At 37.2% G+C, this 24,685-nt stretch overlaps 1 protein-coding gene and 1 non-coding gene across 4 annotated transcripts in view; one reads left to right on the top strand and one right to left on the bottom strand.

Moving 5' to 3' along the window:
• SENP7 (SUMO specific peptidase 7) overlaps positions 1-24,685 on the top strand; it is a 133,479-nt gene that overhangs the window by 34,496 nt on the left and 74,298 nt on the right. Inside the window, exon 5 of one of the 3 annotated variants that reach the window (XM_054577391.1) lies at positions 20,209-20,406. The exons of the other annotated variants lie outside the window; for them this stretch is intronic. Coding sequence (XP_054433366.1) covers positions 20,209-20,406 — 198 coding nt within the window. The remainder of the gene's footprint in view (positions 1-20,208; positions 20,407-24,685) is intronic. 3 annotated transcript variants of the gene reach the window in all.
• On the bottom strand, positions 12,010-12,116 carry LOC129073736 (U6 spliceosomal RNA). The gene has a single exon (XR_008529453.1). It is a non-coding gene; the product is annotated as a U6 spliceosomal RNA (small nuclear RNA).

Raw genomic sequence — 24,685 nt, 5'->3', positions numbered from 1 at the left:
ATGAGTAATTTAATTTTTAAATGAATTCCATTGTGGTCTGAGAACCTTTGGTATAATTTCACTTCTTATAAATTTATTGAGGTTTATTTTATGGCCTAGTGTATGATCATTCTTGGAGAATGTTTCCTGTGTTTGAGAAGAATGTATTCTGTTGCTTTGGTGGAGATAAATGTTTCTTAGGTTGAGTTAGTTGATGGCATTATTCAAGCTTTCTGTGTTCTTGCTGATTTTCTGTCCAGTTCTACCCATTATGAGACGAGTTTTGAAATATTGAACTATTGTTGAATTATTAATTTCTCCCATATGTGTTTTCAGTTTTTGCTTAATATATTTTGTGTTCCTGGTATTAGGTATATGTATATTTATAATTGATATATTTTCTCTACGAAGTAAGCCTTTTATCTGTGAAATGTCCCTTATTGTCTCTACTAGCGTTTTTCCTATTTTGTCTGATATTGAAATAGCCACTCCACCTGTTTTAGGGTTTGCTTGGCATGTCTTTTTCTGTTTTTAAATTTTGAACCTGTTCCTTTTTTATGAATCCCAAATGTGTCTCTGTTGAGAGCATATTATAGTTGGATCTTGACTTAGTCTATCTGAGCTGCTATAACAAGATACCATAGAGTGGGAAGCTTAAAAACAATAACCATTTATTTTTCATAATCAGAAGGCTGGGAGATCCAGGATCATGGTGCTGAGGGTTTCCTGGTTTGTAGATGGCCATCTTTTCTGTGTCCTCAAAGAGTGGATTTGGTCTCTTTGGAGCCTTTTCTATAGGAGAATTCATGAAGGTCATGAAGGCTATGACCTTATTACCTCCCACAGACTCTGCTTTCTGATGTCATCACTTTGGTGGGTAGGATTTCAACATATGAATTTGGGGGTGGTGTGAAACAAACATTTAGAACATAGCAGATCTTGATTTTTCATCCTTTCTGACAATCTCTGCCTTTTGGTTTGATCATTTTTCCATTCACATTTCATGTAAATCAAAGTATCTGCAGAGCCATGCTTCCTTTGAAGGCATTAGGGAGGGATTGCTCCACGTCTCTCTTCTGTCTTTTCCAGACATTACTGTGCTTTTAGATGCAATACTGCAATCCTCCATGTTTACATGTTTGTCTTTGCGTTGTCTTCCCTCTGTGTATGTCTGTTTCTGTATTTAATTTGTCATTTTTTTAAGGACAGCAGCCATAATGTATTAGGGCCTAAAATACTGAGTTGCTTTTAACATGAATATTTCTGTAAAGACAATATTTCCAAATAAAATAATATCCTGAGGTACTGTGTTGAATGGGAATGGTGAAAGCAGGCATTTTTTCCATGTTTTTGAGTTTAGAAGAAAAGGTTACAATCTTTCACCATTAAGTCTGATTTTCACTGTGAGTTTTTTATATATGGCTTTTATCATGTTGAAGTAGCTTCCTTCTGTTCTTGTTAGTGTTTTGTAATATGAAAGGATATTAAACTTTGTCAAATTTTTTTTTGCATCATTTGGGAGGATCATGTGTTTTTTCTCTTCATTATGTTAATATGGCTTATTTCATCGATTAATTTTTGTATGTTGAACCATCCTTACATTTCAGGAATACATCCCACTTGGTCATGGTGTGTAATCTTTTTCCTAAGATACTTAATTTGGTTTGTTAGTATTTTGTTGAGGATTTTACATTAATGCTTATAAAGGATATTGATCTTTCTTTTTCTTTTCTATTTTAAAAATCATATTACTCAGTTTATCTTCATTATATTTAGTATAAAATATATATGCTCTTAAATATATGATATTTATATATACATTTATTTATAGTATATATTTAAAAATATACACATACATAAATGCCTGTTTTATATACATAAAGCATTATGTTAGAAGAAGAATAATTTGAGGGAAATAATAACAAAGTAACTATTTGGATTAAAGCTTTAAGGTTATCTGATAAAAATGTATTGCTAAAAACTTTCTGTGGCATCTCCAAAAGGTCATCCACCTCTACTGTTAAATAGGTCCAGTAAGAGAAGATTTGTCATCTCACAGGTCAAGCCACTCTGTAGTCGAAGGATTCTAATTTTTAGAACATTTATCATACTGATACAAAATATGTTTCCTTATGGCTTTACAATTAACTCTGCTGTTTTCCCTTTGGAGCTACAGGAAATACATCTACATATTTACAGATTAGTTTTTTCTAATATATGATGGAACATGGGTTATCACAAATTCGATCTTTAAAAAAGAAGAACATTATAATGTTAAAGATGGTTTTATTAAAATATTTAGTTTGTTAGAATATATAGGAAATAGTAACCAAAGCAATGACATTATCAGACAAAAAGCAAACAAGAATATTCTGAAGTCACTAAAATGGTTGGTTGGTACTTGATGCTGCTGCCATGGAAATGGTTGGTGAGGGGGAATTCTTAGGCATAAGGTAGAGCAGTTGCAAGTTCAAGTAATTGGGTTTGACTGGTGGCTGGTAAGCTCAAGTCTTCATCTCGTAGTTCATTTTCTTTTATTTTTAAAATTTTTGTTTTTCAATTACAGTTGACATATGATACTGTATTAGTTTCAGGTGTACACCCCAATCATTAGACATTATGTATAACTTACTAAGTGATTATCCCAATAGTTCTTGTATCCACTGACACCATACATGTTATTAGAATATTGTTGACTATTTCCCTATGCTGAACTTTACATTCCCATGACTACTCTGTAACTACTAGTTTGTACTTCTTAATCTCTATACCTTTTTCACCCATATCCTAACCCCCTTTCCATCTGGCAACTGTCAAAATGTTCTCTGTATCTGTGAGTCTGTTTTCTGCTTGTTTGTTTATTTATTTTTTTAAGATTCCGTTGTTGATAAATATTTATTGCCATGTTCTTGTTCATATTTTTGATCTTTATTTTTTTTTCTTCTGAAAGGAGAGTCTTTAACATTTCATGTAATAACTGGTTTGGTGGTGATGAACTCCGTTAGCTTTTTCTTGTCTGGGAAGATCTTTATTTGTCTTTTGATTTTAAATGATAGCTTTGTCACGTAGAGCAATCTCGGTTGTAGGTCCATGCTTTTCATTACTTTGAATATTCTTGCCAGTTGCTTCTGGCCTGTGAAGTTTCTGTTGAGAAATCAGCTGACAGTCTTATGTAGTCTTATGTACCCTTGTAGGTAACTAACTACTTTTCTTTTGCTGCTTTTAAGATTCTGTCTTCGGACCCTACCAGGTTGCTCAGTAGGTTGGAGTGTTGTCTTGAACACCAAAGGTTGCAAGTTTGATTCCCAGTCATGGCACATACCAGATTGTAGGTTCGATCCCTGGTCGGGATGTGTGTGGGAGGCAGCCATTCAGTGTTTTTCTCTCAAATTGGTGTTTCTCTCTCTCCCCCCGCTCCCCATTCCTCCTTCCATCCCTCCCTCCCTTCTTTCCTCTCTTCTCTCTCTAAAATCAATAAATGTATACTTGGGTGAGGAATAAAAAAAATTTAAAAAGATTCTCTCTTTGATTTTAATTAACCTTTAACATTTTAATTATGATGTGTCTTGGTGTAGGCCTCTTTGGAATCATTTTGTTTAGGACTGTCTGTGATTCCTGGACTTGTATGTCTATTTCCTTTACTAGGTTAGTGAAATTTTCTGTCATTATTTTTTCAAATATGTTTTCAATTTCTTTTTCTCTTTTTTCCTTCTGCATACCTGTGATGTGAATGTTGGTGTACCGGAAGTTGTCCTAGAGGCTCCTTAAACTATCCTGATTAAAAAAAAAGATTTTATTTATCTCTTTCTAGAGAGAGGGGAAGGGAAAAGAAGAGGGAGAGAAACATCAATGTGTGGTTGCCTCTCGCTTGCCCGCAACTGGGTACCTGGCCTGCAGCCCAGGCATGTGCCCTGACTGGAAATTGAACCATCGACCTCCTGCCTTCAGCTACAAAGCGATCTGCAGATGGCTGCTACTAGTGCTGATCTTCGTTGTGTCCAGGAGAGGCCAAGCTGATGCTAGTGCCAGGCCTGGGGCCACTTAGCGAGAGGTGTGGGGCACGCTGAGGCCAGATGCTGCTTGTTTGAGAGAATTTAGGCAAGTCTGAAGCATGAGCCAAGGCAGGCTGTTCATATGGAAAAGCTACTGGAAACAGCTTGGATTGCCAGCAAGTTGGGTGGGGCTGGGTCTTGGAATCACTAGGGTGGGGTGAACAGTGTGAGCGAGGTTTATGGAGACTCAGATCTCGCTCCAGACTGCTAGCTCTTTAGGGGGAGAAGGCTCAGAGTAGGAACAGTGGCCTCTTCCAGCACTTCAGCTTGGGAGTAGGCTGTCTATCCAGCTCTCACTCTGAAGCCATATATTTTAGTTCCTCCCTTTATGCCCTTGGTGCTTTTTAGCTGCTGCCTCAGTGCTTGAACTGAGAGGGAGTCCAGGGAAGTTTATGCCCAGTCACTTTAAGATGAAGTGCCTAGGACTCCAGAAGCCCTATGTATCACTCAGCCACAATCTCTGCTGTTTTTTACAGACAGAGGTTATACAGACTTCTCTTGCTGGCACAGAGGACCCTTGGCTGGGGGGCCTGGTGCAGGGCAGGGACCCCTTCCTTCTTGAGGGGGGAACTCTTCAGCTGAGACGTCCCTCCCAATTTTTATCCACCACATGTCGGTATGGGAGCAGCCCGTTCTGTGTTTCCTGTCCCTCCTACCAGTCTTGATGTGGCTTCTTTATATCCTTAGTTGTCAGACTTCTGTTTAGCTAGATTTCAGGTGGTTTTGAATGATGGTTGTTCTATAGTTCAGTTGTAATTTTGATATGCTTGTAGGGGGATGTGAGTACTGCATTTACCTACGTCGCTGCCGTCTTGACTGGAAACGCTATTTTTTATTTATTTATTTATTTTTTCTTGTGGAGTCTTTGGATTTAGTATCAGGATAATGTGGTCTCATAGAATAAGTTAGAAATTGTTCTCTTTGCTTCTGTTCTTTTTGAAAATTGAGAAGGATTGGTGTTCTTCATTAAATGTTTTTAAGATATCACCAGCAAAACTATAAGGTCCAGGGCTTTTCTTTGTTTTCTTTTTTTACCCGCTTGATTACTGAGTCAATCTCTTTACTAATACAGGCCTATTCAGATCCTGGTTTTTCATGAGTCAGTCTTGGTAGGTTTTGTGTTTCTAGGAATTTGTCCATTTCATCTAGATTATCCAATTTGTTGATACACAGTTCCTTATAATACCTAGCAGTTTTTAAAAAAATTTCTGTAGAGTCATTAGTAACATCACTTTCATTTCTGATTTTAGTAATTTCTGTTTTTTTCTCTTTTTTTCCCTTAGTCTGTCTATCTAAAGGTTTGTTTGTTAAAGGTTTGTTGATGTTTTCAAAGAACCTAGTTCTCGTTTCATTAATTTCTGTATTTCTTTACTATTCTATATATCATTTTTTCTCCTCTAACTTTTCCAATATCCTTCCTTCTGTTAGCTTTAGGTTTAGTTTATTCTTCTAGTTTCTTAAAGTGTGAAGTTAGGTTGTTGATTTGAGATTATTTTCTTTTTAAAGATTTTATTTATATTTTGAGCGGAGGGAAGGGAGGGACAAAGAGAGAGAGAGAAAGAGAGAGAGAGAGAGAGAGAGAGAGACATTGATGTGTGAGGGAAACACTGATGTGTGAGAGAACACCAGTTGGTTGTATCCTGCGTGTGCCCCAACTCAGGATGAACCCGAAACCCAGGCATGTGCCCCAGTGTGGAATCGAACTGGCCACCATTCGCTTTGCGAGATGATACCCAACCAACTGAGCCACACTGGTCAAAGCAAGATTTTTTTTTTATTTTTAAAGTAAGCATTTTTAGCTACAATTTACTCTTTTCACTGCTTTTGTGTGTCCTATAAATTTTTGTAATTTGTGTTTTTGTTTTCATTCATCTGTATTTTCTGATTTTTCTTGTGATTTCCTCTTTGACTCATTGCTTGTTTAACAATGTGTGTTCATTTTCCTAAAATTTATAAGTTTTTTAGTTTCCCTTTTTTACTGCTGTCGAATGTCATTCTGTTGTGCTCAGAGAGGGAGCTATGTTTGATACCTGCCTTTCTAAATCTGTTGACACTTAATTTGTTGCCTAAGATATAGTCTACCCTGGATAATATCCTATGTGCACTTGAGAAGAATGTGTATTTTGTTGTAGGGTAGAATATTCTATATACACTGGAACCTTGGTTCTCTAATTTAATTTGTTCCAGAATACTGTTCGAGAAACAATTTTTTTGAAAACGGAATCTCCTTTGCATGTCACCTGATAGATGCTCAACTGATCATACACATATCAGTAGGAAAGGGTTGTAGGGTAGAGAACTGAGACCTAAAGTTTTGTTAGACAACTGAGACACCAAATTAATTGAGAACTGAATTGTTTGAGAACCCAGATTTTTGAAAACCAAGGTTTGATTGTATGTCTTTTATATCTGGTAGGTTTATTGTGTTCTCATCATCTCATTCCTTTTTCTCAAATTTAAATTTTATTTTTCAATTACAGTGTACATTGAATAATAATTTGTATTTAGTTTCAAGTATAAAGCATAGCGGTTAGATGTGTATATCATTCCTTACTTATCTTCTTTCATTGCTTTATCCATTTTTGACAGTAGGGTATTGAAGTCTTCAAGTATATTGTAGAATTATCTATTTCTGTTGTCTGTTCCATCAGGGTTTTGCATCAGATATTTTGATGATCTGTTACAAGGTGTGGAAATATTTAGTTATTTTTAAATTAAAAAAATATATATTGATTATGCTATTACAGTTGTCCCATTTTTTTCCTCCCCTTTATTCCCCTGCACCCGACATACCCCTACCCCAGTATTCCCCTCCTTAGTTCATCACCATGGGTTGTACATATAAGTACTTCGGCTTCTCCATTTCCTATACAAATCTTAATCTCTCCCTGCCTATTTTGTACCTACTATTTATGCTGCTTATTCCCTGTACCTTTTCCCCAATTCTTCCCTCTCCCCCTCCCCTCTGTTTTACTGTTTATAGTTTTTGATCTCCTTTTTCTTAGATAAGTCCTTTTAACATTTCATATAATAAGGGCTTGGTGATGATGAACTCCTTTATTTTATCTGGGAGCACTTTCTCTTCCCTTCCATTCTAAGTGATAGCTTTGATGGATAGAATAATATTGGATGTAGGTCCTTGCTTTTCATGACTTTGAATATTTCTTTCCAGACCTTCCTGCCTGCAAAGTTTCTTCTTTAACTCCTTGGTTGTTGGACTTCCATACAGTTCAATTTTCTGGCAGTTCTGGTTGTTTTTTGTTTTTAAATTTGTTGCTGTCCTCCTTTTGGTTGTGCGAGGAATCAAAGTTTGCCTACCTATGCCTCCATCTTGGCCAGATGTCCTCTAGTTATTTTTATTTAGATGAAGCCCTTTTATTGATTCAGATTAATCTGAAATACTGCACATATGTGACACATAGTAAATGTTTTTTATAAGTTTATTGGGAGAATGTATGGATAGGCCTCATTAGTCCTTTCATATCAAAAGGGGAGCTGGTGCAAAGTAAGCTTCCAATCAATATTTGGTTCATACCCCTTTGTCCCCACAGGTGCAAGACATGTAAATATTTATAATGGTTATGTTTCTGGCTACATTATACCTTGTATTACTATATAATGTCCTTTATTTTTTATGAACTTTTTTGATTTAAAGTCTATTTTGCTTAATGTTAATATAGCCTTGCTTCCTTTTGGCCGTATTTGGTTGAATTACCTCTTCCCATCCTTTTACTTTCAACCTATTTGTTTCTTTGGATTAAGTGTCTGTTTTGTGTAGATAGCAAATAGTTGGATCATATTCTTTTATGCATTCTGCACTCTGATTTAAGAGTTAAATTCATTCATATTTAAAGTAATTATTCATAAGGAGTGACTTATTTCTGTCATTGCTATTTGTTTTTTATGTCTTAGAGTTTTTTTGTCCCCCCCTTTTCTATATTATTCTCTTTTGTTTGATTACTTTTTTATAATGAAATGTTTAAATTCTCATCTCATTTTCTTTTGTGTGGCTGTTTTTTTAGTGCTACCATGGGGATTACATTTAACATTCTAAAGTTATAGTACTCTTTTGAATCTCTACCTGCTTTACTTGAATAACATGAAAAATCTGTTTCTTTACACCTCCATCCACACCTTTTAGTTCCCGATGTTAGAAAATTACATCTTGATGTATTTTATGGTGAAAAAAATCACAAAGTATTAATTATTTAAGATGATTTTTCCTTTAAACTATTAGAAAAAAACAAAATTTAGAGTAATATAGTTGCAGTGATACCAACTTTTAGGCTATTTTTTTAAGAAACTATATGGGCCTGTTAAATCATGAAGACCAGTAGTGGAGTTACAAACCAAAGTTACAATAATAACTGTTATAATTTTCCATGTATTTACATTTACTGAGATCTTCCTTCCTGTGGCATCTAGTTACTGTGTAGTGTCTTTGGAAGGCTTACAGGACACCCCTGAGCACTTTTCGTCTGGTAGGTCCATGGGTAAAAAACTCCATCAGACTTTTTTGTCCGGGAATGTCTTAATTTCTTACTCTTGAAAGACAGTTTTGCTGAATATAGGATTTTTGGTTGATAATTTTTTCCTTTTAGATTTTTAAATATGTCAGCCCACAGCCTCCTGGCCTTTAAAACATGTAATGAAAAATTTCCTTATTGTCTTATTTAGGATCTCTTGAATATGACAAATCACTTTTCTCTTGCTGCCTTCAAGATTCTTTTTTGTTTTTATTTTCTTTAGAAAGTTTGATATGCATCTTTCTTATTGATATGGGTCTCTTCGAGTTCATCTTATTGGAGTTCTTTAAGCTTCTTGGATGTTTATATATTTCATCAGTTGGGAAGTTTAAAAAAAATTCTATTTTGTTGATTATGCTAACAAAATTGTCTTGATTTTTTTTTTCCCCTTCACCCTTTTCCATACAGCACATTCCACTCCCTCAGGCAATCCCCCCAACATTGTTCATGTCCATGCATATAAGTTCTTTGTCTACTCCATTTCCTAAACTGTACTTTACAACCTCATGGCTGTTCTGTAACTACCTATTTGTACTTCATATTCCCCTCATCTCTTTACTCAAACTTGCCTACCACACTCCCATCCCATCAAATTGTTCTCTGTATCCATGATTCTGTCTCCTTTCTTCTTATTTGCTTAGATGTTTTTTAGATTTAATTGTTGATATATTTGCATTTTTTGCCAATTTATTGTTCATAGTTTTGATCTTTTCCTTAAATGAGGCCCTTTAACATTTCATATAGTAATGGTTTTGTGATGATGAACTCCTTTAGTTTTTTCTTGTCTGGGAAGCTCTTTATCTGCCCTGTGATTCTAAATGATAGCTTTGTTGGGTAGACCAGTCTTGGTGGTAGGTCCCTGCTTTTCATGACTTTGAATATTTCTTGTTAATCCCTTGTAGTCTGCAAAGTTTCTTTTGAGAAACCAGCTGACAGTCTTATGGGAACTCCCCTGTAGGTAACTAACCTCTTTTTTCTTGCTGCTTTTCAGATTCTCTCTTCATCTTTAACTTTTAGCATTTTAATTATCATGTGCCTTGGAGTGGACCCCATTGTATCCATCTTGTTTGGGATTCTCTGTGCTTCCTGGATTTGCATGTCTATCTCCTTCACCAAATTAGGAGACTTTTCTTTCACTTTTTTCAAATAGGTTTCCAATTTCTTGCTCTTGCCCTTCTCCTTCTGGTACCCCTGTGATGTGAACGTTGGACTTCTTGAAATTGTCCCAGAAGTTGCTTTTATACTGTCATCATTTTTCTGGATTCTTTTTTCTCCTTGTTCTGATTGGTTGTTTTTTTGGTTTCTTATATTCTAAATCATTGATTTGATTCTCAGCTTCATCCACTCTACTCTTGTTTCCCTGTAAGTTTTTCTTTATTTTGATTAGTGAATCTTTCATTTCATGACTGGGTCTTTTTTGCTGCTGAAGTTTTCACTAAGTTCCTTGACCATTCTTATAAACAGTATCTTGAAAAATGCTTCTGATAGATTGCTTATCTCCATTTCATGTAGCTCTTTTGTTGGAGTTTTGATCCGTTCTTTCATTTGGGCCATGTGTCCTTGTCTCCTCATTTTGGTAGCCTCTCTGTGTTTGTTTTTATGTATTAGGTAGAACTGCTTTGATTCCATGTCTTGGTAGTGTGGCCTAATGTAGTAGGTGTCCTGTAGGGTCCAGTTGCACAGCCTCCCCATCATCCAAGCTGGGTATTTGAGGTGTACCCTTTGTGTTGGCTGAGTACACCCTCCTCTTGTAGTTGAGCCTTGGTTGGCAGGTCAGTGGAAGGGATTTTCCCAGGCCAGTCAGCTGTAAGGACTGGCTGTGACCACTTACCACCAACCTCCACCCTCTGTGGAGGAGCAGCTATGCAGGGGCAGGGTGGTGTTGCTCTGATGTGGTCTGTAGCTGTCCACTGGGTTGTGCTTGCCCTGGGGTTTCCCAGGTGATGCAGGCCAAGGTCAGCTCCCACCTGTGTTTTTCCCAGGGCACACTGCCTGAGCTGTAAAGCAATCTGAGATGGCTGCTACTTGTGCTGGACTTGGAAATTCTCATGTGAAGCCAAGCTGTGAATCTAAGCTGGCTGCTGCTAGTGCCGGGCTTGGGGGCGGGGGGTTAACCAAAGCCAGCTGTTGCTTGTTGGATAGTATTTAGGAGCCAAGAGAGCCACTCTTGTGGAAAAGTAGCGCAGGTGGACTGGTAGTTGGGTGGAGCAGAGTCTCTATGGAACTCCAAGGCGGGTCAAACTGTGATAGCCAGTTTGATGGAGTCTCAGATATGGCACCAGCTTACTGGCTCTTGGGGTGGGGGGAGGGTTTGGCAAAGGGACAATGGCCTTTGCTCGCCTTGATGCCAGACACTTCAGTTTCTCCCTGTATACAACTGGTGCCTTTCACGCTGCTACCCCAGTGCTGGAGCTCAGAGGGAATGAGTCTGACTAGGTAAGAGTGTGTGTGGGGTCATTAAAAAGTAAAGTGCTTCTTACTTCAAGAGTGCTTGGTATTCTTGCAGTTTCTCCCACCAACTCAGTCCTTGCTGATTTTTGCAGCCAGAAGTTGTGGGGACTTATCCTCCTGGTACTGGAATCCTGGGCTGTGGGGCCTGGTGTGGGTTAGGACTCCTCACTCCTGAGATATCCCGATGTGGGACCAGCCCGTTCATTGTCTGCGCCTCCTCTACCAGTCTGGATGGATGTTGTTTCTTTAATTCCATAGTTGTCAGTCTTCCATTCAACTTGATTTTGCATTGTCAGACTTCCATTTAACTTGATGTCTGACGGTTCTGAGTGATGGTTGTTCTGTATTTTAGAGTGGTTGTGCGAAGAGGTGAGCCATGTCTGTCTACTTTGTCATCTTGATCAGAAGTCCCACCTGAGAAGTTTTAAGCTATTTTTTCTTCACTTTTTTTTCTGCCTCTTTCTCTGTTTCTTTTCTTCCTAGCAATCCCACAGTGTGTATGTTGATCAGTTTGGTGGTGTCTCACTGATCCCTTCGTCTATGTTATTTTTTTGTGTCTTTTTCCTTTCTGTTCCTCAGACCTGGTAATTTCCACTGTTGTGTCTTTAAGTTTACTGATTTATTTATTTTTTTTCTTTTTGCTTGGTAAATTTTTGGTTGCTACTGGCTCTGGTTCTTACACTCTGTTCCAGAGGTGTAGATATTGCTTATCAAGGGTAATTGATATAACCTCTTCTCCTTAGTTGCTTTTCTGTAAAATTGGGAAGACAGTCATTAAGGCATCTTTTCATATTCATTGATTCTTCTGTTTGCTTAAATGTGCTTTTGAATTCCTGTGAATTTTATTTTAATTACTGTCTTTTAGATCCAGAATTCCTTTTCGGTTTCTTTTTAGGTGTTCTCCTTCTTTGTTGTTATTTCCGTTTTGTTCATAAATCATTTTCTTGACTCTCTCCAGAGCTTCCTTAAGTTCTTTGAGCATCTTTAATACAGTTGTTTTTTAAAATACGGAACGCTTCTTGAACGTGTGTGTCATCCTTGCCTAGGGGCCATGCTAATCTTCTTTGTATTGTTCCAATTTTAGTATATGTGCTGCTGAAACAAGCACTAACCTGGCTGTTTTAATGCTTCTCTAGCACATCTGCCATCAGATCTTTTTTAGGGACAGTTTCTTTTGATTTTTTTTTTCTCTGAGTGGCCCATAATTTCCTATTTCACGTTTTACTTATTTTTCTTGTTTTGATTGTTAGAGGCTGTCTCTTTGTCAGAGTTTAGCATGACCTGTAAATTTAAGGTCTTGTCAGGTCTTTTTTGAGCCTTTCCTTGTATATATGCGGTAACTTTTGGATTTCCCTCTTTTATGCATTTAATTTTTAATGTTATAGTTTTTAGTATCTGGCTCCCAAAATGGGAAAAAGAGGAAAATGAATAGGAAAAAGGGTCACTGGCTCTTTAAATCCCAAAAGTTCCTACTGCCAGACAGGGTGGGTCTTGCAGCAGTGGGAGTAAGGGCAACCCCAGTGGCTGTCCCCTGTTCAAAAAGCTTGTAAAAGGTTCTGACTGGTGCGAGTCATTTGGTTGGATTGCTGTCCCACAACCAAAAGTTTGTGGGTTTGATTCCTGGTCAGGGCAAGTATGATCCCTGTTCCAGGCACATGCAGTCTGCCATCCGGGTGCGTCCTGGAGATAACCAGTTGATGTTTTTCTCTTGCATCGATGTCTCTCTCTTTAAAAAACAATGAAAAAGTCTCCTTGGGTATGGTTTAAAAAAAAATTCAGAAGAAGCCCTGGCAGTTGTGGCTCAGTTGGTTGGAGCGTCATCCTGTGAACTCAAAGGTCAGGGGTTTGATTCTGGGTTGGAGCACATATCTATCTTGTGGGTTCATCCCTGGTTGGTGGGTATATGAGAATCTCTCGCATTGATGTTTTTCTCGCTCTCTTCCTTCCCCTCTCTCTAAAATCAATAAGTATGTTCTCAGGTGGGGGTTAAAAATAAAAGCTAGAAAAAATGTTGTTAAATAAAGGTAATTACAAACTATTTTTACTCATAACACTTCTGACACCAAAGTGCATGCATATTTTCCGACACCATTTCTCCAACTCTGGGAACAACTGCGTGTCCTACATAGGTTAGTTCAATTCTGACAATATCTACCTGCTGTTAGCATTAGGTTCCAGTTGAGTGCCCAGTCCCATAAAACTGTACTCACTTCAGATGCCAGTTGCAAGTCCCAGGTTTGTCACTGGTACTTCTGACTGATTTGTTATAAATTGGGGGTTTCTCTGACCGCCTCTTCAGGTTTGATAGAATCGCTCACAAAATTCAGTAAAACAGATTACTTACATTTACAGGTTTTTTATAAAGGATAAAATTCAGAAACAGACAAATGGAAGGGATATAAAAGACAGGGCATGGGCTTAGGGTATGGAGCTTCCGCGACCTTTGTGGGTGGGTCGCTCTTTCAGCACCTGGATGTGTTTACCAGAGACAAAGACCAACTATGTATTTCTCATTATATCACAGCACTAAAGTATAAAGCTTTTTTCTTCTGTTATCTCTGTCTCAACTTGTATGTTATATTTTTATTTATATGTTCTAAGTTAAAAAACAAAAGATTTAAATTATTAGGATGAATTTTACTGTTCACCTTTATATTGTGAGCTGCCACTTTTATATTTAAATAATGAACATTGAAACATTATATGCACTTACTGAATTATAATTTATAACTTATGTTTCGTAGTTTGTATATGTACATTTCATTCTTACCATAGCAGTGGAAATGCTGCACAAAACTAACTCTATTGCTTTTATTTTACTTTTTTATACATCCACATTTCACCAGTACTCTTTACCTTTGGCATACTGATGTGTAAGGAATGACTGAAAGTCAAAGGAACCCAGAGTTGCCCTCATTTCCTTTCCTGCAGTGTCATCATTTTCAGTGTAAGTGGTTTGCTAATACAAGAAATTAACTCAAGTAAGAAAGGATATAACCCTGGCCAGTGTGGCTCAGTTGATCGGTGCATCGTCCCATAACTAAAACGTTGCAGGCTCAATTCCTGTTCAGGGCACATACCTAGATTGTGGGTTCGGTCCCTGGTCTGAGAGCGTACATTCCCCAGGCCAAGTGCATATGGGAGGCAACCAATTGATGTTTCTCTCTCTCCCTTCCTCTCTCCCTTCCTCTCTCTCTAAAAACAGTGGGGAAAAAAATGTCCTCAAGTGAGGATTAAAAAAATATACAGGAAATAGTAGAGTACCTTGGTGGTTTGTGTCTCGTAGGATGGCACTACTTTTGTGTGTGTATGTTGAAACCGTTGACTGGATGAAGTGAAATATGTAGCCTTTTAGGACTCTCAGTGCCTCTGCTTGTCTTATTCTCACTTTGACTCTCACAGAACTCGCACACATGGTGCCCACCAGAATTTTCTCCTCATGGACATCTGAAATTCTGTATGTGAATGGAGCAGTTAAAATGGAGGAAGTACATATTGTGAATATCTTCTCTGCCCATGTGAATGCTCTATTATTCCATCAGTTTATTTAGGAAACACAAGTTCAAAGATAAAATTATTAAGGCATTCAAGATAGCAACAGCAGAACATTAAAACAAGTTTGGGGCCTTGAGCTCAGGGCCCTGTATTGCTGTTCAGATTGCATGTCCATGAAGCTGATGCTGGATGCCAATGAGATGATGGAAATGGGTACCAGTAGCAGCTTCAGAGGAAAAAGATTATCATCAATAGGTGATTAAGAAACTTGAAGTACAGTATAGCTGAAATTAAATATGTGTTATGGACTGAATGTTTGTATTTTCCTCCTCTCCTCCAAATTCCTGTGTTGAAATCCTAGTCCTCAGTGTGATAGTATTAGGGGCCTTTGGGAGGTGAGGGTCATGAGAGTGGAATCTTCGTGAACAGGATTCATGCCCTTAAAAAAGAGACTCTAGATAGCTCTTTTCCCTTTTTCCATGTGAGAACACAGTGAGAAGATGGTTGTCTGTGGACCAGAAAGTAGGCTCTCACCATATTCTGAATTTGCCAGTGCTTTGGTCTTGGACTCCCTACCCTCCAGGATTGTGAGGAATATATGTTTTTTGTCGAGCCACCTAGTCTATGATTTTTGTTACAGCTTGAGTGTATTAAGACATTGTGAAAGAGGACTAGGGGAGAGGTATGCAATTAATTCTATTACCTGTGTGGGCTATGGATTTGAAGTATTCAATTAGAAATATATGTTGTACCTTAAAGTCCAAAGCAGAATACTCCTATGTGTTTGGTGTTGGTGTTTTAAATTTCAAAGAATTAGCTGTAGTACCTTTCTTATTCAAAAGATGCTTGCTAACATGTTTGGTCAGTTGCCAGGTAATAAATTCATGTACAGTGCAACCTTGGTTCTTGAACTTAATTTGTTCCAGAAGGCTGTGTGAGAAACGATTTGTTTGAAAACTGGCTCTCCTTTGTTTGTCTCCTGAGAAATGTAAGTGATCATCTGGGTATCAGCATGAGAGGGTTGTTGGGTTGAGAACTGAAGTGTTATTTAACAAGTGAGACATTTTTTTCGTAACAGGTGTTGAAAACGGAATTGTTTGAGATGGGATGTGTTTAAGAACCGAGGTTTAACTGTAGTGGGAAGGTGGTGTCCAAGGCAGACTATAGTAATGATTATTTTTTAGAGCTTCTAAAGTTATTCTAATGGATTTTTCAATCCAGATTTTAAAAAGTGGCTCTGGCTGGTGTGGCTCAGTTGGTTGGGTGTTGTTCCCCAAACCAAAAGGTCACTGGTTCTATTCCCAGTGAGAGCACATGCCCAGATTGTGGGTTTCGTCTCCAGTAGGGGTGTGTGTAAGAGGCAACTGATCAGTGTTTCTCTTTCACATTGAGGTTCCTCTTTCTCTGTTTCTCCCTCCTTTCTCCTCTCTCTGGAATCAGTAAGAGAAAAAAAAAACAACTCTAAAAATTTTAGCAAAGTGTATTTGTATGAATTAAGTTAATAAAATGTTAGTCATTTGATTATTTGTGATTTGGCTTTGATGAGGAAAAGTAATAAGGTAGACTCATTTTCTTAAGGTAATATATTTTTGCATTTTTGAATAGCTTTTAATTACTTTTATTGATGTGTAATTTACATTTAAAATATATGTGTTTTATGTGTATATTTTGATGAGTTTTAACAAATTTGCAGTACCGTAGTACCACCACCAGAATCTGTGGAACATTCAATACATCAGATACTTTCCATATTTCCTTTCCCTCTTATCCTCCTACCCACCCACTGCCTACCCTAGGCAGTTGCTAATCTGCTGTTACCGAAGATTGGGTTTATCTTCCTAGAGTTGCAAATATATAAAAACATAGTATGTATATTCTCGCTCTGGCTGGTGTAGCTTAGTGGATTGAGCGCTGGACTGTGAAGCAAAGGGTCGCCAGTTCAATTCCCAGTCAGGGCACATGCCTGGTTTGCAGGCCAGATCCCCAGTCGGGGGCAAGCGAGAGGCAACCACTCATTGATATTTCTTTCCCTTTCTTTCTTTCTTCCTCCCTTCCCCTCTGTCTAAAAATAAATAAGATCTTTAAAAAAAAGGAATGAAAAAGTACTATGTATATTCTTACATATCTGGCTTTTTTCACTGACCCTTTTTTATGGTTTCTATGTCCTTTTTCATGCTGTTGAGCACCCTTATAATCATTATTTTGAACTCTGCTAAATTTCTCGCCTCCATTTCATTTAGCTCTTATTCTGGAGAATTCTCTTGTTCTTTCATTTGGGACCTGTTTTTTTATCTTTCCATTTTGGCTGCCTCTTTGTGTTTGTTTCTGTATATAAGGGAGATCTGCAAAGACTGGTGCAGTCCTATGTCAGATGCTTCCTGTGACTGGCCCTGGGCAACCTGTTTGGAGCTGTTAGCTATCCACAGCTTGTGGTTCTCTCTACTGGATGTGGGTGCATGTGGAAATGACCAAGCTGGACACCAAGGCTGCGTTTACCAGCCCTGGTCCTAGGGTCAGGTCAGCAAAAGTCTCAAAGGACCTAGATATCTATCTCCACTTGCAGGCTATCGGGCTTAGTCAGTAGAAGAGCCTCTGGCTGAACTGCTGGGCTTGTGCTCCACATGGTAGGACAAGAGGGATTTCTGTGGGAGGGGCTATTGCTTTTCTCCTGGTTGATGCCTTATGGAGGGGAGTTCTCTGCCTGAGAAAGTGGTTTCTGGGGTATGAGGGGGATGACTGAGCACAGGGATCCTTGAAGCTGATCCTTCAGCTCCCTCCCCAGAGTCGCCAGCCCCAGACTCTCCTCACATGGCTGTGGTACACTGTGCTTTCTCTCTGCCAAAGCTGAGGCTAAGTGGCTGCAAATGAAATTGTGTATTGGCCTTTTTAAGAGGGTGGCTGCGTCTTTAGCCATCCTCTCTGTTAGACCCTGCTGATTTTTACAGCTGGATGTTACGTGGGCATCTTTCCTGGTTCTGGTGCTCTAGGATGGGGAGCCTGGCTTGGAGTTTGGACCTCACACTTCTCATGGGGAACCTCCCTCTGCAGCTGAGACATGCCTCTGGAACTTGAGCTGCTGTCAGTGGGAGCCCAGCCAGCCCTCTTGTGCTCTTGTACTTCCAGCCTCAAATGTGGCTTCTTCTGTAAGTCCTTGGTTATAAGGCTTCTCTCTAGCTAGTCTTCAGTTGGTTATTCAGATGATTTTTTAATAATTCAGTTGTGATTTCAGTTTGGTCCTGGGAGATGGTTAGTGTAGCTTCCACCTACTTTTCCACTGTCTTGGATTCTGGGCTTAGGTATTAATCATTTTGTTTGGTCTGCTCAATTGCAGTAGAACAGTTACCATCATACTTCATAGAGTAATTGTGAGGATTAAATGAAGTAAATCATTGTAAAATGCTTAGCATAGTGCCTGATATATAGTGCATATTCAATAAATATTGGCCATGCTTATTTCATTTCTTAGGAAACTTTTTAATTATTCTGCCTCCTGTATCATCAGCCTCTCCTACTCTGTTCACCTGTTCTCATAAGTACTTAAACTTACACAGATATTTTCTATCTTAAGCTAATTAACCAATCAACCAGTAACTAAGAAACCTTTCATGCACCTCACATCTGTGTTCAGGTTTTGTTCTCTATCCTCTATTCACAGCCATATGTCAACTGTGTATATGTTTTGTATCTCTTTCCTATTTACTCATTTCATTGTGTTCTGGTTTCTGCTCCCACCATTCCACTTACCTACGTCTGATAAAGTCACCATTATGTCTCCAAATTCATTTTTACTGTCTTTTGACTTCAGCGCTCCCATTTTATTCCTCATAAAAGATTAAAGCGATCTTTTAATATTTTATTTATTTATTTTTAGAGAAAGGGGAAAGGAGGGAGAAAGAGAGGGAGAAAATGTCAATGTGTGAAACAATGATTAGCTGCCTCTCACATGCCCCCAACTGGCATGTACCCTGACTGAGAATCAAACTAGCAACCTTTTGGTTCACAGGCAGCGTTTAATCCACTGAGCCACACCAGCCAGGGCAAAGTGATCTTTTAAAAATGCATTCCTGATCTCATCATTCTCTTGTTAAAAACAAGAAGATTTCTGTTGTTGATGTAAAGTCTCAAATCCTTAATATAGTCCACAAGGTCCCACCTAAACTGCCCATCCTTGTCTTGTACACATTTCTTTTTCATTCTAAGCACCTGAACCAGGTAAGTTATTTAATTTCCTTTAACAAGCATTACTCATATCAGAGCCGTTTGCATTTTGTCTCCCCTTTTGGATAACTATACATTTTCCGTCTATTGCCTTTGGATAGTTGCCTGTCCTTCTTTGAGGTTTCAGCTTAAATGCCATATTCTCAGTAAAACCTTTCCTGATTTAGTTCAGATGAAGTGTGGCAATCTGTACTTTTCCTTCATATCACTAATCACCACTGCAATTAAGTAATTAATTGGGTAATTCTTCTCTAGAATTTAAACTCTATTAAGAGAGAATTGTAACTGTCCTGTTCATTGCTGAATCTCCAGATTCCAGAGTTATTCGTCTAGCAGGTATTCAGTAAGTATTTGCTGAAAAAAGAATGAATTCTTCTTTTTCATTCAAAGAAATACCCCTCAAAGACTATATTAAGGTATTGAGACTTTATGTCAACAATAGGAATCTTCTAGTTTTAACAAGAATGATGAGATCAGGTCTTTATTCCTTAATAATTCTACAACCTATAGTTTAATTTTTAAAATCTCAAAATATTTGAACTTCCAGTGCATTCTCTGGAAGTTCCCTTGAAGACTGGTAACCCCTCCTTTCAGACAGCCTGGAGATATAGTCCCAAGCGGCTGCTGCAAGCAAGTGAGATCATTTTATCTTTAAAATACATGAGCACTTAGCTTTTTGTTTCTTAATATTCGTATGTCCGTTAAACAAACAACCAAAACCTAAAACTGGTATCAGGGAGTAGAATAGATACTCTTATGATTAAATATTTCTAATTCTTTCAGCCAGTCCTCATTTGGCATTATTTCAAGACTACTTGGTAGCTTGTTTACGCTACTGCAAAAACTATATTTCAGGGTTCCAGGATTATCAGCCCAAAGGTGTATTGAATGAATAATGGGAAAAACGTAATGAGGCAAAAAGCTGGAACTGCTTGTAGTTATGTTTTAATTTTGAAATTGGTATAGGTACAATAAAAGTAAATGTTTTAAATTGACCTATTTTTAGAAATAAGGTAAAATTTTATCTGTATCTTAAGACTATATAGGCTTAAGACTATAGATGATGTACTTTTGCACCCTTAGTTTTAACATTGTTTTCCAAATTAATAAATGTTAAGAGAAACAGTTTTAGTGCAGAGTGGTTGCCTCTGTGTGAGATGTACAGATGTGTATTGTTCCACTAACAGAGTAGGCACAAATGGGTTACTAGGAATCCAACAGCTGTACACGTGTGTGACTACAGCTGTAGTATAACAGATGGAATTCTGAAAAAAATCCCAATTTAAGTGAAATAGGCTTTATTTTCTAATGTGTATTCAAGAATGGGTAGGCAAATTTTTTACTTATGATATTTATTATTCTATTTAATGGTTTGAAGAACTGAAATTTAGAATTCCTGGAGGTTTTCATTTGTTATAGTTTGTGATGCATTCATGTATTATACATTGTTTAGTACTGTATGTATTAATTATTTATGTGTGTAACAGGCAACTCAAAGTTATGTTGACGAATGTCCTATGGACGGATTTAGGACGAAAATTCAGAAAGACCCTACCTAGAAACGATGCTAATTTATGTGATGCCAACAAGGTGCAATCAGACTCATTGCCTTCGACATCTGTCGACAGCCTAGAGACATGTCAAAAATTAGAACCTCTTCACCAAAGCCTTAATTTATCTGAAAGGTATGTCGTTCAGTATTGATTTTGTTCAACTTACCACATTTAGAAATAAGTCCAGTAGCCTTAAAAATAAAATTGTTGGAAATGATCTTGAAGAAAATCTGTACATGCAGGTGTGCCCCATTTGAAAACAAATCTTAAAGCTGACAATCTTAATTTATAGATTTAACAATACTACTATCTACTAATTAAGTAGATTGACAGAATTATCTTTTAAAAACAAATATCAATACATTAACTGACTTTATAATTTGATTCACATATACATATTTTAAGATTCATTTATGATATAAAATGAAGAGATGTATACAGATAGGTAATGACTTAGATTGAATAACATTTAGAAGGTATGCTAACATATCTATTCTTCTTTCTGAATCATTAACATACCTTTTAGGTGTTACTTAATCTAGGTCCTTACTACTTTCAAATTTTTTGAGCTTTCTTGTATTTTACGTACATTTTTTAAAATAAAGATGATATTGAAATATTACTATCAGATTTTTAATTATAAATATGCATGAAAACCAGCAAGACTAGATTTGTATTTTTTTTTAAAAGAACTGTTTATGGAGTTTGGAGCTGAAATTAGGAACTAGCTCCGGAAATTTGTGATCTGTAACAATATTTTTAATGTATTTTCATGTGCAGTTTAAACTTTTAAGTGAATAGTTTCTGGAGGAGGTACTTTACTTTTATTTAGAATAACCTGTCATTAGCTTTGGTTATATGGTCTTTAACTGAATGACACTTTATAAGTATTTTAAGCCAAGATCCAGATAAATATCACTAATTTTCAACACAGTTATTTTAAAAATAAAAATAGAACTCTGAGAACACCCGAACATAGGTGTTTTCAGTAACACCTGAAATTAACATACATTAATTTAAAAAAGGACACTTCTTAAAAAAAAGGTGAAAACATAAAAAGCCAGGTAATGAGTATTTCCTTTTATATCACATCTGATGTAAATTTAACTTTTTAAAACACTCTAAATCTTTGACAACTTAGCTTCAGTAAATTATGAAGCAGTTTGTTCTCGTTCTTCTGGATTCCAGCATTTTTCCTTTATAGTATGGGTGAACTATTCTCTCAATGTGCTGGTAGAATAAGGGAGGGGAGGGTGGGGTGATAGTTAAAGGATTAGCCTTTCCAATCTCTAAGACTCTTTTGAAAAAAGCTTCAACTTCTTTCCAAATGACAGTCTCATCAGTCCCCTCATTTTGGTATCTGTCCTTTATCAGCTCAACTGTATAATGTTTCATCCTCTTAAAAGAATAGTTTTTCTCAACAGATATTGTTAGTAGCTAGATTATATGTTTGTGAAATTTATAAAATATGAAGTAAAGAGTCCCAATAAAATTCTAATTTGTTTTTTGTTTTTAAGGATTTTATTTATTTTTAGAGAGAGGGGAAGGGAAGGAGAAAGAGTTGGGGAGAAACATCAACATATGGTTGCCTCTCCAGTGCACCCTACTGGGGACCTGACCCGTAACCCAGGCATGTGCCCTGACTGGGAATTGAACCAGCGACCATCTGGTTCGTAGTTCAGCACTCAGTCCACTGGGCCATCCAGCCAGGGCTCTAATTTGGTTTTTAGTCTGTGTATGCTCCCTCACCCCTGCCCCAATTCACTTCCTGGGGTGAACTGTCATCTCATATAGAAATTTTTTCTTAGCACCAAGTTTTGTAAATTTAACTCTTTCAAAGCAAATGTATCATCTTTGTTTTTAGACTTGTTCCTGTATCTGTATCCTCTCGTGTATAAATACATGACTCCTCTATACACTCAGTTCTCCAAGTTAGGACTTGGTAATTGTCCTGACTCTTCTTTCTTCCTTACTCTTAATATCCAGTCATTTATCAGTCTAGTTGTTTTTACCTCCTAAGTCAGGAAATTATCTCCTATCCATGTTTATTGCCACTGCCTCAGTTCAAGCCCTAGTAATTTTGTGCCTTTATTACCATGATAATTAATCAGATTGAGCTTCCTGTGCATAGTCTTCTTCTTGGTTATTTCCCTACATTGTTGCTATATTGTGTTCATTCCAAAAGCAGATATTACTTGTCACTGTCTAGGGTAATACCTCTCTATGGCTCAATAAAACCTTCAGGATAAAGTTTAAACTCCTTAGCTTGGCATATAAGGTTCTTAATGATCTCACCTTTGCCCATTTCCAGCCTTGTGTCTGTCCACTCCTCTTCATTCATACTGTATTTTAGACTTAGGGAACTATTGGTAGCTCCCTGAATATATAATGCCACTTTATACCTCTGGGCTCATGCTGTTTGTTCTCTTATCTTGGAAGCAATTCTCATTTTTGCTTTTACTGACTTCTCTTGGCTTTTGATGTTGAGCTCATATGCCATCTTCTTGGGGAGCCTCCCTTGATTCTACCCTCCACGTGTACTTTTGATCACTTTGTTTTGCTAAGTAGCCTGTTCATATGTCAGAGAACTCATTACACTACATTATGATTTTTGGTTTCTCTGCCTCCCTGACAGTAAGCTTCATGTAGGCAATGGCTGTATTTTAGTACTTAGCACGATCCTGGACACATTTTTTTAGCTCAATAAATGTTTGCTAAAAAAAAAAAAAAAGGAAGAGATAGTGTCTCAGCAGAATTATATCTTTAGTCTTTTTGAGTGGAATGTGGTTTCCTTTGTTAGAACCAATTATTTGTTCTGTAATTTTGGTGAGGAAAAAAAAAGAAAAGGGCTTGATTACAAGCTTCAAATAAGTAAATTGGAGAACTGTTTAGGGTATGTCTTTAGATAGATGTTTTCTGTCTGGTACTTTCTATCTGGAATGGGAGAGTTATGCTTTCTTTAATCTTTGCCTAACTTTGACGTGATGCTCTTTGTCCTGTTTTTATTTTTACTTAGCTAGGACTTCACTATTTCAGAAGGATGAATGGGAAAAATTTATTTTGGTTTTAAGTTTTACCTTAAAGTTTATTAAGTAAACCAAAAATTACTCATTCAGTCCCAGAAATGGCATTATGTGAGAAGTTTTATTTGTATTCTGGGATCAAGGTAGTGATCTAAATATGTTGTCTTTTATGTGAGGACAATTAAGCGTTTTAATTTCTGGATAAGATTGAGAAGAAAAATGAAACGCACATCCAAATCAGCCTTCTTAAATAATGAAGGAAAGGAGCAAGAGCTTTAGAAATATCAAACTAGCAGTATGTGAAATGCACAAATTTTTCTTTTTTTTAAAGATTTCTATATATTTATTTTTAGAGAGGGGGAGGGAGTGAGGGAGAAGGAAAGGGAGAGAAATGTTGAAACATTCCTGATTGGTTGTCTCTTGCACGCCCCCCCCAACTGGGGACCTGGCCTGCAACCCAGGCATGGGCCCTAACCGGGAATCAAACAGGTGACCGGTTTGCAGGCTGCCGCTCAGTTCACTGAGCCACACCAGCCAGGGCACAAATTTCTTTTTAAATAAGTAAACCATACTTAATTTTTTTTATCCTCACCTGAGGACTTTTTTTTTCATTGCTTTTAGAGAGAGGGGAAGGTAGAGGGGTAGGGCGACAGGAAGGGGAAAGGGACACATTGGTAAGAGAGAGAAGCATTGATTGGTTGCCTCCTTCACATGCCCAGGCTGGGGATCACTGGTGCCCAGGTTGGGGCTTGGACCTGCAAGTAAGCATGTGTCTTGTCTGGGAATTGAACCTGCAACCTTTGGTTATGGGACTATGCTTGACCAACTGAACCACACTGGCCAGGGCTAGTAAACCATATTTTAGTATAGTTTTTATCTCCAGATGTGGTATAGCATCTTTTTTCTTGAGAGAAAATTTTTAGACATATATAAAAAATCTTGGTTAATAGGCAAGAGAGAGCCTGGTGGGACACAAATACAAGGCTTTAGAGAAGATAAACCATCTTTCTCCTGCTTTAATTAATTAGCACCAGAGATTTTTAGAGAAATATGGAGACAGTATACCCATATTTTATTAAGAAAAGTTAGTTCCTGGTTCTTGTAATTTCCCTAAGTGGTGTAATTATATTTGTTCATTTTTCTTATATTTACAGATATTTGAAGTTTTAAAAATGTACATATTCCAGTTATTGTGATGATAAGACTTTTTGGAAACTGCAGTATTTCTAGCACCTTAAGATTTCTTTAAGTCAGTAATATTTTAGTTGAGTGATAATTTATTCACGTAACATTTAAGTTAGTAGAAAAAACAAATTTAGAAAATATGTGAATCTCATTAAGAAAGTTATTTAAAAATTAATTTTTTTCCTCTATATAGCTTAAGAGAC

This window comes from Pteronotus mesoamericanus, unplaced genomic scaffold (assembly GCF_021234165.1).
Source record: "Pteronotus mesoamericanus isolate MK-2021 breed Mesoamerican mustached bat unplaced genomic scaffold, CSHL_Meso_final contig_42, whole genome shotgun sequence".
Lineage (NCBI taxonomy): Eukaryota > Metazoa > Chordata > Mammalia > Chiroptera > Mormoopidae > Pteronotus > Pteronotus mesoamericanus.
The sequence above is the reverse complement of the archived record's forward strand: the minus strand, read 5'-3'. Positions and strand labels throughout refer to the sequence as shown.